Source organism: Callospermophilus lateralis, chromosome 3 (genome assembly GCF_048772815.1).
Source record: "Callospermophilus lateralis isolate mCalLat2 chromosome 3, mCalLat2.hap1, whole genome shotgun sequence".
In the NCBI taxonomy this organism is placed as follows: Eukaryota; Metazoa; Chordata; class Mammalia; order Rodentia; family Sciuridae; genus Callospermophilus; species Callospermophilus lateralis.
This window is the reverse complement of record NC_135307.1, coordinates 100,762,529-100,776,051: the sequence shown is the minus strand read 5'-3', so window position 1 is coordinate 100,776,051 and position 13,523 is coordinate 100,762,529. Positions and strand designations below refer to the sequence as shown.

The following is a 13,523-nucleotide window of genomic DNA, read 5'->3' as shown; positions in this document are numbered from 1 at the left end:
GGCATCTTAAGTACATTCACTTTGTTGGGCAACCATCCATCTCCACAGCTCTCATCTTCCCAAAATGAAACTCAATGCCCATTAAACACTGGACTCCCTGACTCCTGAAAACCACTATTCCTTTCTTTCCTAGGAATTCAACCACTCTAGGTTCCTCATCTCAGTGGAATCCTACAGTATTTGTCCTTTTGTGTCTAATTTTACTTAGCATGATGACCTCAGGGTTCATCCATGGTATAGCATGCGCCATGATTTTCTCCCTTCTTATTATTTGTTTATGCCATATTTTATTTATGCATTCATCTGTCAGTGGTCAATTGCACTATTTCTACCTTTTGACTGAAATTACTCTTTTTAGAACCAAGAAGTCCAATGGTCAAGTATAGTTCAATAGAATTGTCATATTCAAATTTTTATCTTAAATATCAAGAGGAGCAAATATTTAGATGTTGTTGTCTTTTCAGGGATAATTATACTCTTCAGATAAATCCAAACTCTGGATTATGTAATGAAGATCACCTCTCTTACTTCAAGTTTATTGGCCGGGTAGCTGGGATGGCAGTTTATCATGGCAAACTGTTGGATGGTTAGTATCAATTACAAAAAAAATTTTTTTTAAATGTAATCATCAGTTTTCTTTCACTTGGTAATCATTTTAAATATATTTAATTTCTTACAAGGTTTTTTCATCCGCCCGTTTTACAAGATGATGCTACACAAACCAATAACACTTCATGACATGGAATCAGTGGTAGGTCTTTTTCACTTTTCATGTGGAGAGATGACAGTTTAACAGGCAACTGAACATTTTGAAGAATTAGCTTTTAATGTTTCAGACTACAAATGAACACCTTCCTCATTCTATTAAGAAAATTTTCTAACATAATAAAGTTGAGGGCTAGGGTTGTGGCTCAGTGGTAGAGCGCTTGCCTAGCATGCATGAGACACTAGGTTCTGTCTCTGGCACCATGTAAAAAAATAAACAAATAAAATAAAGGTATTGTGTCCATCTACAACTAAAACAAATATTTAAGATAAATAAATGAAATTGAAAGAATGTTATGGCATACATGCATGTATCTAACACTCAAAATTGACTTATTTTCTATATTTATTATAAACTGTGTCCATCAATACATCTTAGTTTTTTCACGCATTGCAAAGTAAATTGCAGAAATTATCAGTATACTTCCCCCTAAATATATTATACTACACAACAGTGAGATATTTTTTACATCAGTATTTGAATTTTGATCTTTTATGATGAATGGTATGTGCTTTAAAAATGGCAGCACAGAGGCAGGCCTTGTGGAGGGGAGGGGCCCTATAAAGAAAAGAAACCCAAAGAAAAACTCCCTGACTGTAGCCTTGTTATCTCTGCTGCTGCTTTGCCCCATTCACTTGAGCACACATGGATTCCAAGAGCTCCTGCTAAACACTAAGTTTTTTATTCCTTCCTTGTTACACATTATCAGTGCAAAGCAGTATGATTCTTCATAAATCTTAGATTGTACCGTTATTTGAGTGGGTTAATTGAAGTTCTGTATTTGAGATTTCTCTTTAACTTGGGCCAGGTACACACACCTGCTCTTAGCTACATAAATATTTCACACAGTGCCATAGGCCACATGAGATATCCAGGATATCCAGGAAGTAAAGACTTTTCTAAAAACTGCTTTCTTTAATCCTTTAATTGAATAATAAAATCTATACCACCACTATTTTCACGTACAGAGAGATTTCTAAACCACTCTGTTGGTTGATAGATTTTTACTCTTGCACTAACCTGTGATCTATCACTTTGTAGTAATTGTATGTATATAGAGAGAAGATGTCCAACCCTTTCCTCTTTCTCCCAATTATTCAGACTCTTATCCTACTTTTTTCTTCCAAGTTCAGGTGTCTTTATATATTTTTTAAAATGCGATTTTTCTGATCTAGGACAGTGAATATTACAACTCACTAAGATGGATTCTTGAAAATGATCCAACAGAATTGGACCTCAGGTTTATCATAGATGAAGAACTTTTTGGACAGGTTTGTGGATTTTTCTCAAAGTGAAACATAGTTTTTGAAACATAATGTTGTAACTTAAGTTTAGGGGTTAATACACATTTCTGTGCTCTATTTTTACATTTATTTTCCAATAACAAAAGCTGTCTCTCAGCAAGAATTGTGTTTTCTTTGACATTTGACTCATTCCATATTTATTTTAGTAGAACTAATATTTAAGTTTTCTTAGCTTTTAGCTTTTGAATGGATTTAATTTAAAATACCAGGTTTCTGGTATAACTATAATATTTATACTTTTTAATTTTTTTCACTAAAATAACATATCAATGTATCCTGTTCAATTTTAGACACATCAACATGAGTTGAAAAATGGTGGATCAGAAATTGTTGTCACCAATAAGAACAAAAAGGAGTATATTTAGTAAGTATTTTATTAGTATTTTTTACTTTTCTTCTCAGACAATACTTCTTGCTTTCTTTCTATTCCTCTATGGCCAGAATCTCAATGTTCTTTTTCTCAGAGAAATAAAATACGGTATTAACTGCTTATATTCAACATTTGCCTTGGGCTTAACTAGTTTTTATTTTCTGTTTCTAACTGGAATAAATATGTCTTAAGATTTTTTCCTTGGTTTATGTGAGAAAGAGCAATATTGTTGGTTTGGAATTTTTTTTCTTTTTAGTCTTGTAATTCAGTGGCGATTCGTCAACCGAATCCAGAAGCAAATGGCTGCTTTTAAAGAGGTATTCATTTTCTTTTGTTTGCTTTTCTGTAATTACAAAGTAAAATCTGTGAGTTTCAAATATTGGGCCTTATTGCATCTGAATAAAATAAGTATATGCTTATTTTGTACAACCATTCTTAATTATATGTTAACAACATATTCCATGAATAGATATTTGCCATTAAAATTCAATCATTTGAGAAGTCTAAACAATGAACATTGACAGTCCCCTTCAACACCTCTCACTGCTCCTCACCTTTCCCTAGTGCCACTCTCCTTGCCTTCAGTAACCTTAGGAGAACACAAGAACTAGAGTGCTCTAAGGATAAGTATGATGTGTTTTTTGTTTTTTTCCTGAATACAGTTATATCCTGAATACAATTATATCCTACTTAGTGTTCTATGACGTGCTTTCTTCCCTTATCAAATATTTACTGGAGACCTTTACATGTCATTGCTACCCTTCTTTGTGGTCACATTTTATTTGTTATATAAATTCATAAGGTATTTAAGCTTCCCCAGCTTGCGGACACATAGGCTATTGTAGAGCACTGTTTTTTAAAAAAATATTTATTTTTCAGTTGTAGTTGGACAGAATATCTTTATTTATTTGTTTGTTTGTTTTTATGTGGTGCTGAGGATCAAACCCAGGGCCTCTCACGTGCAAGGCAAGTGCTCTACCACTGAGCCACAACCCCAGCCCCTAGCGCACTCATTTCTTAAGCTAACTTAAAAGCTTTTGTTAAGTATGTATCATGTACTTTTTCATTTATTCAGTATTGCACTCTGTGTGTCTGGTGCTATGTGAGGCAAAAGGACATGGTTCCTGCCATCAAGGAACATTCGATCTAGCGTGTGAGACAAACGCAGAAGAGAGTGGGGAGAGGTGAAGGAAGGACTAATGGTATTGGCCAAGCATAAAGAGAAATGCCCTTCTGCAGAATGAGCAGGCAGCATGGTGGGGTCTGGCAGGACCGGGCTATGTGCACATTAGAGAAAATAAAAGCAATGGAGTGAGCTGGCTTGAGCAAGCAAGAGGGAAGGAATAAGCCTTGTGAGCTGACAGCACTAGACCTGTTTGTCAAGCATAGAGCTTGGCATTCTCTCTGAAGTCAAGTGAGAGGAAGGATGAGGTGGGATTAAAGGCTGTTAAACAATAAAACACCAGGATTCAATTTACTTTTCACTCAAATCATTCTGCAAGTGAAATCAGGGAGGGCAAGCCTAGCAGCAGACTTCCCAGCAGTGGAGAAAGCGCTGCCTAGGAAAGTAGGTATAGACCTTGGGTGGGAAGAGCATTGTCCCCGCATCTCAGTGGTATTCAAGAAGGGATATTTAAAGATAGGGATGATCTGGGGTGACAGTATGGATTTGGGATCATTTGCATTTGTTTCGTGAGGCTGTGGGCTAGAGAAGACAGAAAATGCAAAAGAGAGTGAAGGTAGGTGGCCACCCTGGAGGCCTGGGAACCAGCATCTTCAGTGTTACTTGTGAACAGATGGTAAAAAGGGTGACCTCAGAGGAGATTGACAAAGACGGGCAGCGTGAGATATCAAGAGCAAAGTTTCAAGAACAAAGATATTTTTAACAATATCATACTGCAGAGAAGTCAAATAAGGAATGAGAAGTGTTTATTAGATATAGCTACAAAGGTGACTTTGACTGTTTCCAGAGGAGTTCCAGGGAAGCAGTAGTTTAGATCTCAGATGGCAATGGGTGAAGGGAGAGTTGGAAGAGGAGCAACTGGATTCAGTCAGTGCATGTACTGTCAAGAACTTGGCTGTGAGTGCTGGGTGTGGTGGCAGCTGTAATCCCAGCCGCCTCGTAGGCTGAGGCAGGAGGATCATGAGTTCAAAGCCAGCCTCAGCAAAAGTGGGGCACTCAGCAACTCAGAGAGACTCTGTCTTTAAGTAAAATACAAAACAGGGCTGGGGATGTAGCTCAGTGGTCGAGTGCCCCTGAGTTCACTCCCCAGTCCCTGAGATGACCTCCCCAAAGTGGCAGATGAAGTACCTGCGGAGGCTGGCCTGCCGGATGAGGTGATTCCCTCCTTGTGCTCTGCAGTGGGCAGGCCAGATGGATGTCATGCTGCATAATTACCTCTGTTTTCTTCCTCAAATAGAAATTATCTGCTGTAAAGAAAGGAAGACGTCATGTATATCTAAAAAGAACAAATAAATTAAAAAAAAAAAAAAAGTGATGTGGGGCCTGGGTTTGTGGCTCAGTGATAGAACATTTGCCTGGCACGGTGTGAGGCACACTGGGTTCGATACTCAGCACCCCATAAAATAAATAAATAAATAAAATAAAGAGATTGTATCCATCTACAACTAAAAACATTTTTTTAAAAAATGGTAATGTGAAGGAGGAAGAAGTTTGAGAAGTAAAGGAATGTTTTAAAAGAGTCGCTTTAAGGAATAATGAAAGAGAACAGACTATGGGCACATATATTTTCTTGTCCATATTGAGATATCAGTGAATAAATATATAGTGGTAAAAATTTATGTGAAAGTGAGACCCAGAACCTGAAGTGTAAAGATGTCCACTGAGCCTGCTAACCAGGTTTTAAAATATGTCTTTTTTTTTCCTGCTAGGGATTTTTTGAACTAATACCACAGGATCTCATCAAAATTTTTGATGAAAATGAACTGGAGGTAAAAAAGATTATTTTATATTGAAACAGAAGTTTTGTACTCATTATTTTTCTTGCTTATAGTTCTTATTACATTTCTTATTATGTAGCTTCTTATGTGTGGATTGGGAGATGTGGATGTGAACGACTGGAAAGAACATACAAAGTATAAAAATGGCTACAATGTAAATCATCAAGTCATACAGTGGTTTTGGAAGGTAATTTGAAACTTCTGTTTTCACAGATTATTTTGTAGTAGGTTAAATCATATTTATGTCAACTCTTACATTAAGTATACTAGTAGATTACATATAGATAATGCAGAAAAATATGTAGCCCATCGAAAATTACATTTGGTATGTAATATATGTAATATATGTATATACATTTGGTATATATGTACATACATCTTCTGGGTGTGGTCCCAACTGCCATAAATATTTAGAAATAAGTAAGGAATGTGTTTAGAATGTAGTAAGTGGTTATGATAGGTTGAAATAGGCATAGTTTTTTTTTACTAAAGTGGGGACTCGTAAGAGAACTGTTATAGCCTGCAGTGTGTTCTTGGGGACCCCTGCTGTATGTCATTCAATAACATCAATTAATGTAATTTTTAAAGAGTCATGAGTCACATCCAGGCACAGTGGTGCATACCTATAATCCAAGCCACTCAGGAGGCTGAGACAGGAGGATTATAAATTTGAGGCCAGCCTTAGCAACCCTGTCTTAAAATAAGGGATGGGGATAGGCTCAGTGGTGAAACACCCCTGAATTCAATCCCTGGTACTAAATAAACAAATAAAGTCATAAGTCACATCTGAAAAGATGTTTTTGTTATACTTCATTAGGCCATAATCCCATTCTAAAGAGTTAACATGAAGGCTTGTATATAAAATGTCAAGAGCTTATAAACTATAAAAACAAATTTAAAGAAGAAAACATGCAAATTTAATAAGTAATTATTAATGCTCTTGCTAAATTCTAATAGCATATTTTTCTGGATAACTTTTTTACTTTTTTTTCCAGTACTCTTTCCTAAATGAAATTTTTATCTCATTCAGGCTGTTTTAATGATGGATTCAGAAAAAAGAATAAGATTACTTCAGTTTGTCACTGGCACATCCCGTGTGCCTATGAATGGATTTGCTGAACTATATGGTAAGGATTTTCCATGGATCATGGAAAAAATGGAGTGATGCCAGATGTCTTTATGACTCATTAATCTTCAAGTTTCTATCATTTACACTAATGTGTTTGGCTTGATTTTAAAAAAAAGAATTTAGATTTTTAAGTGATAGAAACACTGAAATAGGCCATTATTTACACCTGCTAATCAAATGGAGGCAAAAACCAGAAAAATGGCTCAAGTTAGTCTCCATTTTTTTTTTAATATTTATTTTTTAGTTGTAATTGGACACAATATCTTTAGTTTATTTGTTTATTTTTATGTGGTGCTGAAAATCGAACCCAGGGCTTCGCCCATGCTAGGGGAGTGCTCTACCTGAGCCACAACCCCAGCCGAATTTCCATTCTTGAACTTTAAATTCTATTCCCACTATGCTTCCAGTACCGAAAAAGCATTGCCGCTAGAGTGATAGTTCAGTGCAGCATTTCAAGTTCCTTTGAATGTTAATTAGCGTACAATAATAAACAGAGTATTTTTGCAAAATATACCTGGGGAAAAGCTGACTAAGGAAAATACAGTGGTTGCCTCTGATCTGAGGTTTTTTTTTCTGTGATTTCAGTGCCCTCAGCCAGCCATAGACTGAAAACTTTAAGTGGATATTTTGAAACAGACAATGATCACATGGCTCTTGTTATAGTATACTGGTATAATTGTTCTATATTGTTATTGGTTATTGTTGTTCATCTTATACTGTGCCTAATTATAAATTTAGCTTTTTATCATAAGCACATATGCATAGAAAAAAACAATATATACAGGGTTCAATACTATCTACCATTTCAACCTCCCAAGTCATTGGTAAATTTACACACCAGAGTGTTTCATAAAAAAGTACTATTTCTGATACAGATCTGAACAACTTTTCCCAAGTCATTGGGAAAATGTTGAGTTTTTATTAGTTTATGGATGTCTGTGTTTTATCTTTCTTAAAAAATTATAAAATAGCTGGTAAGAGAGTGTATAAAATTTAAGTTTGAAAAAACAATGGATTACAGAGTGTATACAAATGGAAGGCATTATTACATGGTATTTGTTTTATAAAAAATACTTCTTGAAATTTTTTTGATATTACAAAGATTTAAACTTGGTATATGTTAAGTAAACAACTGAAAATAATTATAAAAGTACAAAATGAAGGGAGGCATGGTGGCACATGCTTATTATCCCAGTGACTCATGAGGGTGAGACAGGAGGATGAAAGTTCAAGGCCAGCTTCAGCAACTTTGTGAGACCCTGTCTCAAAATAAAGTTTTAAAAAGGGATGGGGTTGTGGTTCAGTAATAGAGCTGTGTGAGGCCTAGAGTGTATGAGGCTCTGGGGTCAATCTTTAGCACTACAAAGAAAAAAAAAATTCCATAAAGATATGAGGAATAGGGCTGGGTATATAGCTCAGTTGGTAGAGTGCTTGCCTCCCACACACAGGGCCCTGAGTTCAATCCCCAGCACCACCAAAAAAAAGAAAGAAAGAAAAAAAGATATGAGGAACAAACCTTTAAGCAAAGGTGTAGTTAAATTTGGAGTTCTTCTTAGAGCAACAAAGAACTGTTTCTTGGGAGTTAGAAGTCAGGGACTGTGCAGGTAATTGCCAACCTGAATTTTTCATGCAAATAGAAGCAGTGTCTATCTGATATCTTGCCAGCTTTCTGTCTTCTTGGCACACCTGGTCTTCTTCGGAAGCTTATTTATATGTGTTTGCTTAACGCGTCAAGCAGCTGCCGCTTCTCTACACAGGGTTCCCACTCAGAGTGGTTATTAGCTTTGCTACTAGCCAGTTGGTTCGTTCCTCATCTAATTGTAATTCTTAGCCTTTGTCTTTTTAATAGACTCACCACACTCCCTTGCCAGATAGTAGAGAAAATCTAGGCAGCACAGACAAATATCCCTTTCCATCTCTAGCTGCTCCACCTTCCCTCTTTTATTCAACCCAGGCCTACAGCCGTCCACTGATTTCATGAACGGTCTGGAATTTGAGGGAAATATCCCACACAGAGCCCATCATTTGTTAAATATAAATGCAAATGTGTATGTATTTACAGAAAGAAGTAATGGTTGCTTTAAAATAGTAGTATTATAACACAACATAATACAGCCAGTCAAAAATACGTTAAGTGTCTCTCAGCTAACTTGGAGTTTTTACATTAGATGATTTGGGTCAAACAATCAACAGTGTACATAATATGATCCTATGTTATGGAAAATGATGGCAAAGACTGAAATTCTAACTGTGAACATAATGGTGATGGGCAATGTATGAAAACTTATGCTTTTGAGAAAACTTTTAATACAGAGAATACTGAATATTTTTAGTGCCACTTCTGGCAATTATACATATACATTTGGATGCAATTAGAGATATGAAGAAAAGTATGGAAAGTTACAGATTAGGTTGTCAACACTGATTATTTAGTGGTTGGTGGATTTGAAGATTGGAAAAAGAAAAACTAAGTGAAAACTCCGAAGAAAAAAAAGAGATGGTATCTAGAAATGTCCACAATGGAATAAAACTGTAAACTGTATAACAGGACATATGCACATAAAATTCTCTATATGAATATGCACATGCATGACACGAAAATGCATGACAATATTTACCAAGAATTAATGGTAGGATTTTATATGATTTTTATATCCTTCATTATATCTTATTCTATTACCTTAATTTTTACAATGACATTATTTAAATAATCAAAAAAATTAAAGATATTTTCAGTGGGACTCAAAAAAAAGAAATATCTCATCAGTGTAGCTATAAAAGAAATCATTCATAGAAATGCAGTTGTGTTCAGTGCTAGCAAATAGGAAAGGCATTATCAGGGGCACCATGCCAGAGGCAGAAGGACAAGGTACTCACAAGTTAAATGACAGACAAGGAACCCTCATTTCATGGCTTGACAATGAAGCCATCAAGCATAGACAGGCTTGGGTTTTGAAATACCTAGGGATTCCTGCTTAGTGTAAGTAAAATCAAAGAAACTCTTCTTTTTTTATAGGCTCAAATGGACCACAGTCATTTACAGTTGAACAGTGGGGTACCCCTGAAAAGCTGCCAAGAGCTCATACCTGGTAAGCAGTTGTTTAAGCCCCTAACCCCCATAGAACAAATCCTTAGAGAGTATAGTTTTCCTAAGTGTTCCTCTAGCTACAGCTGGCCTAGCCCTATCTTGTGCCGTGTTGGTGGCAGCTATGGAGGAGGAGACAGTGACACTAACCCAGACACAGGTGTTTCTTCACCAGGTAGGCCTGGTCTCAAAGACTAGGTAGTTGAATACTGGAGAGGCCCATCTCACCTGTTGACCATATGTTGCCACCATTGCATGGGTAGTGGGCTATCCCAGCAGGAACCAACACACTCCCTTTCAAAGACTGAAATGGCAGGAACCCAGATATTTGGAAATCGAGGTAGGCATAGGAGGAATCCACCAACTAGTCATGGGGAGAGTCCATGCTTAGAGTCCAGTTCTGCATGACTTCTGTCCCAATAAGAGGACGTCTGTAGTGCTGTTGGAACATACTCATCCCACATAGCACTGTGTTTGCCACAGTGAGACTCGCTTTGCCAATGTCTTTCCTAACCAGTTCCTCTCTGTTCTTTCAGCTTTAATCGCTTGGACTTGCCACCCTATGAATCCTTTGAAGAATTATGGGATAAACTTCAGATGGCGATTGAAAACGCTCAGGGTTTTGATGGAGTTGATTAGATTACAAATAATAGTCTATGGTGTTTTTACTGCCGCGGTTTTATAAGCAGATTCTCAACTTCAGGTTTTCCAGGGAACTGCTAAAACTTGGCCACTGATTCTTCCCAGATATTGGAGAAAATCATTTAAAACACTAGAAGAAATAGTATGACGGTTTTACTGTTATTTCAATCACTTTTAAGTAATGTTTTGCATTAATACAGTTATCTCATTCTATCTTTGGAGTTCACACTACAGGATATAAGTCCTGTGTGCCTGAAATAATGAGTTTTATCCTTAACATTTACCTCTTTTGCAGTATTTGCCAGGCAGTTCTTTCTTAAACTACTGAAATTATAACTGTGAAATATCTGTGATAAGTGTCATGTGTGAAAAGCTTGATGCTTTTTGAGAAGGAAAACTGAAATTTTGGGGGAAATACTTTAATATGGAGTAAACAACAATATATTTAGAGCTACTTACACCTATTTATTATCTTAGACTTGCCTAATGCACCTTACTGCCCAGATTTTCAGAAAAAAAACTTGGAAAATGTGTTACCTAATTTTTTAGTCATTTGACTCATTTGCAAAAAAAAGTTATTTACTTCTTCACTTCAAAAGCATTTGGCTTTTGTTAATTGACATCCTTATACTAAACAAGGTGGTTCATAAGACATGTGAAGTAAATTCTTCTGTACAATAGGTGAAAAGTACTAAGCCTTCCTCTGGCCTGTATAGCCTTTTGGTTCCTTGGTGTATTTATCACTTTTTCAAGTTTTTAGTGTAGTTAGAAGAACCCCTTCATGCAACATTAAAGCTCCACAAAGCAGTATTTCTAAATATGCCTTGAAGATCTGAGTTAAATGTATAATACTTGCCTTTACTAGTCTCTCTTTATACTTGCACAATTATGTAGTAAATACATGTTTACAGGGTTTATTATGTTTACAGGTTAAGCTAATTTCTGCAGTTGCATTTTTATATTTTTAGTATTGTTTTAGTATAAAAAAACCAAATAATTTGTTAAAAATAACCAAAGAATAGTTAAATGCATAATTTGTACTAAATTTGTTATCACATTTCTTATATTTTCTAAAATACTGTTTACTATGAAAATGATGTTTTATTATAAATCCAAAGTCTTTCAGGCAAAATGCTACAGATAGAATCCTACTTTAACCAAATTGAAGCACAGAAAGAACATGTGCATGTATTCAGCACTGACTGAATGCCTGCAGTGTGCACAGCGCTGTGCTAACCCTGGGGTAAGCTTGTCAGTGACAGTAACATCAGTTCAGTCTTCATCCTCAAGGAACTGACAAGTGTGTAAATGAGTTTGTAAGCAATCCAAAGCAGGGGTGGGCAGAATAAGGCATCTAGGTTCTAGTGCACCTGCAAAGATTAAAGTGTGCCAAGACTATATTTATATGTTTCATACATTTATTGGAATGATTATATAGAAAATGCTCTTATAAAAATTAAATCTGTTTATCAATGTGATATCTTGGTGATATAGGAATAATTGTAAATATATGTTTAAACATTCTTACATACATACAAATGCTCTGTGAGACTTGTAAAAAGTATTTCTGGCCATTGGTATAAGTTTGTTGGGGTATTACATGAGTACCCATCAGCACCTGGTAGGTATTTCTAATGACAGTAGCAAAACCACTTTCCAGACACCACATTATTAGTTGGGTTTGCAGAAAGTAATTCACAGATGAGTGCATCCTTCACCATTGTCAGCAAGCATTTAAGCATGACCACCAGCTATAGTCTTAGTTATATCATTTACCAACTGTGTGAACTGAAGCAAATTAACCTCTCTGGGCTCCTGTTTCTTCACCTGTTAAGTGAGAATATTCATACCCACCCTTGCTAACATGCAAGATTGTTATAAGCTCCTGAGAGAGAAAAAATTAGAAAATGATTTAGTAACATATTATAATCAGAGGATGTTTTGTTGCTAGCCATCAAATTTTGTCAAATCAGGTGTCCCAACTGATTATGCTCCAAAAGAAGAATTTCTTCATTTAAAAATTACTTACAGGGCTGGGGTTGTGGTTCATTGGTAGAGCACTTGCCTAGCATGTGTGAGGCACTGGGTTCAATTGTTAGCACCACATATAAATAGAACAAAATAAATATCCGTTGACAACTAAAAAAAAATGACCTGTATTAAATAAAGATGTTGATACATATCTGATATTGACTACATATTTTTATATATGTGTATATATGTGTATCTATATATGAATCTTACCATCAGAATTCATTTTCTCCACATCAGCAGAGTAATATTAACATGGGCCAGTGCATTTCGGAAGTGTCCTCATTATGTAGAACTGAATGTGAAAGCTATTTTTGTTAAAGCAGGATTATATATGGTTTTTATAATATCTATGAAATATCATATATTAGAGCTTCAGAAAACATCAGGCTTTTTATTCATCTGACTGATTCTCATTTGAATGATACTATGACTTAAGATAGAACATAGTATTAATGAGACCAGACTTGCTTCTGCCCACCCCCAGCCAGAAACCATCATCCTCTTCATCTCCTAGGTGTGGGCCCATCGTCCAGAAGGAACCTCTATCATACAACATGGCCCTTCATTACAGAGAGAAAAATGTCTCAAATGCATTCTCTGCTAGAGAGCCAACAAGGTCATTTTCATAAAACAAGGACATTGGACTTGTCATAAATTACAAGCACATTATTTTATCCTATATTTTCTCTAATCAAAAAAATTTAACCAACAAAATTGTATTATGAATGCAAGTTTAAATGGTATTTGTTTTAGTTTTATTTATAATGCTGAAGTTATTCCATACAAATATCAAGTTAAACAATCTGTTTTGATTATAAGCTATTTGACATTTTTTTTAAATCTTATGGTAAATATCAAGATTAATGTATCAAATTATATTGCATACTTTAATATGTAAAATCATTTTTAAAATCTTGATTCCACAAATAAAGTTCTAATTTTAAAAACAAAACTGACTCATTTTTTAAAAATATTTTTTTAGTTCTTGATAGACCTTATTTTATTTATTTATATATGGTGCTGAGAATCAAACCCTGTGAGAAGCCATTCTCACACGTGATTTGAGTTACCTCCCTGGCTGGGTGAGAGGCGCTTAGACACAACTGTGTCAGAGCCTTCCCCACCCTGTCCGTGTGGAAGTATGCCTGACCACTGACCCGAAGACCAATCACTGACCCTGACCTTGGAATGCTGCCCCCCTCAACCTTCATTGAATGGAATTTTCCCTTGAA

At 35.7% G+C, this 13,523-nt stretch overlaps 1 protein-coding gene across 3 annotated transcripts in view; it reads left to right on the top strand.

Moving 5' to 3' along the window:
* Nedd4 (NEDD4 E3 ubiquitin protein ligase) overlaps positions 1-13,113 on the top strand; it is a 124,874-nt gene extending 111,761 nt beyond the window's left edge. For all 3 annotated transcript variants that reach the window (XM_076850814.2, XM_076850813.2, XM_076850811.2), the window contains 10 exons: positions 465-586; positions 681-751; positions 1,942-2,037; positions 2,361-2,434; positions 2,697-2,757; positions 5,333-5,392; positions 5,481-5,588; positions 6,432-6,528; positions 9,547-9,619; positions 10,152-13,113. In XM_076850814.2, coding sequence (XP_076706929.1) covers positions 465-586; positions 681-751; positions 1,942-2,037; positions 2,361-2,434; positions 2,697-2,757; positions 5,333-5,392; positions 5,481-5,588; positions 6,432-6,528; positions 9,547-9,619; positions 10,152-10,254 — 865 coding nt within the window. In that variant the 3' untranslated portion in view covers positions 10,255-13,113. The remainder of the gene's footprint in view (positions 1-464; positions 587-680; positions 752-1,941; positions 2,038-2,360; positions 2,435-2,696; positions 2,758-5,332; positions 5,393-5,480; positions 5,589-6,431; positions 6,529-9,546; positions 9,620-10,151) is intronic.
* The last annotated feature ends 410 nt before the right edge of the window (positions 13,114-13,523 follow it).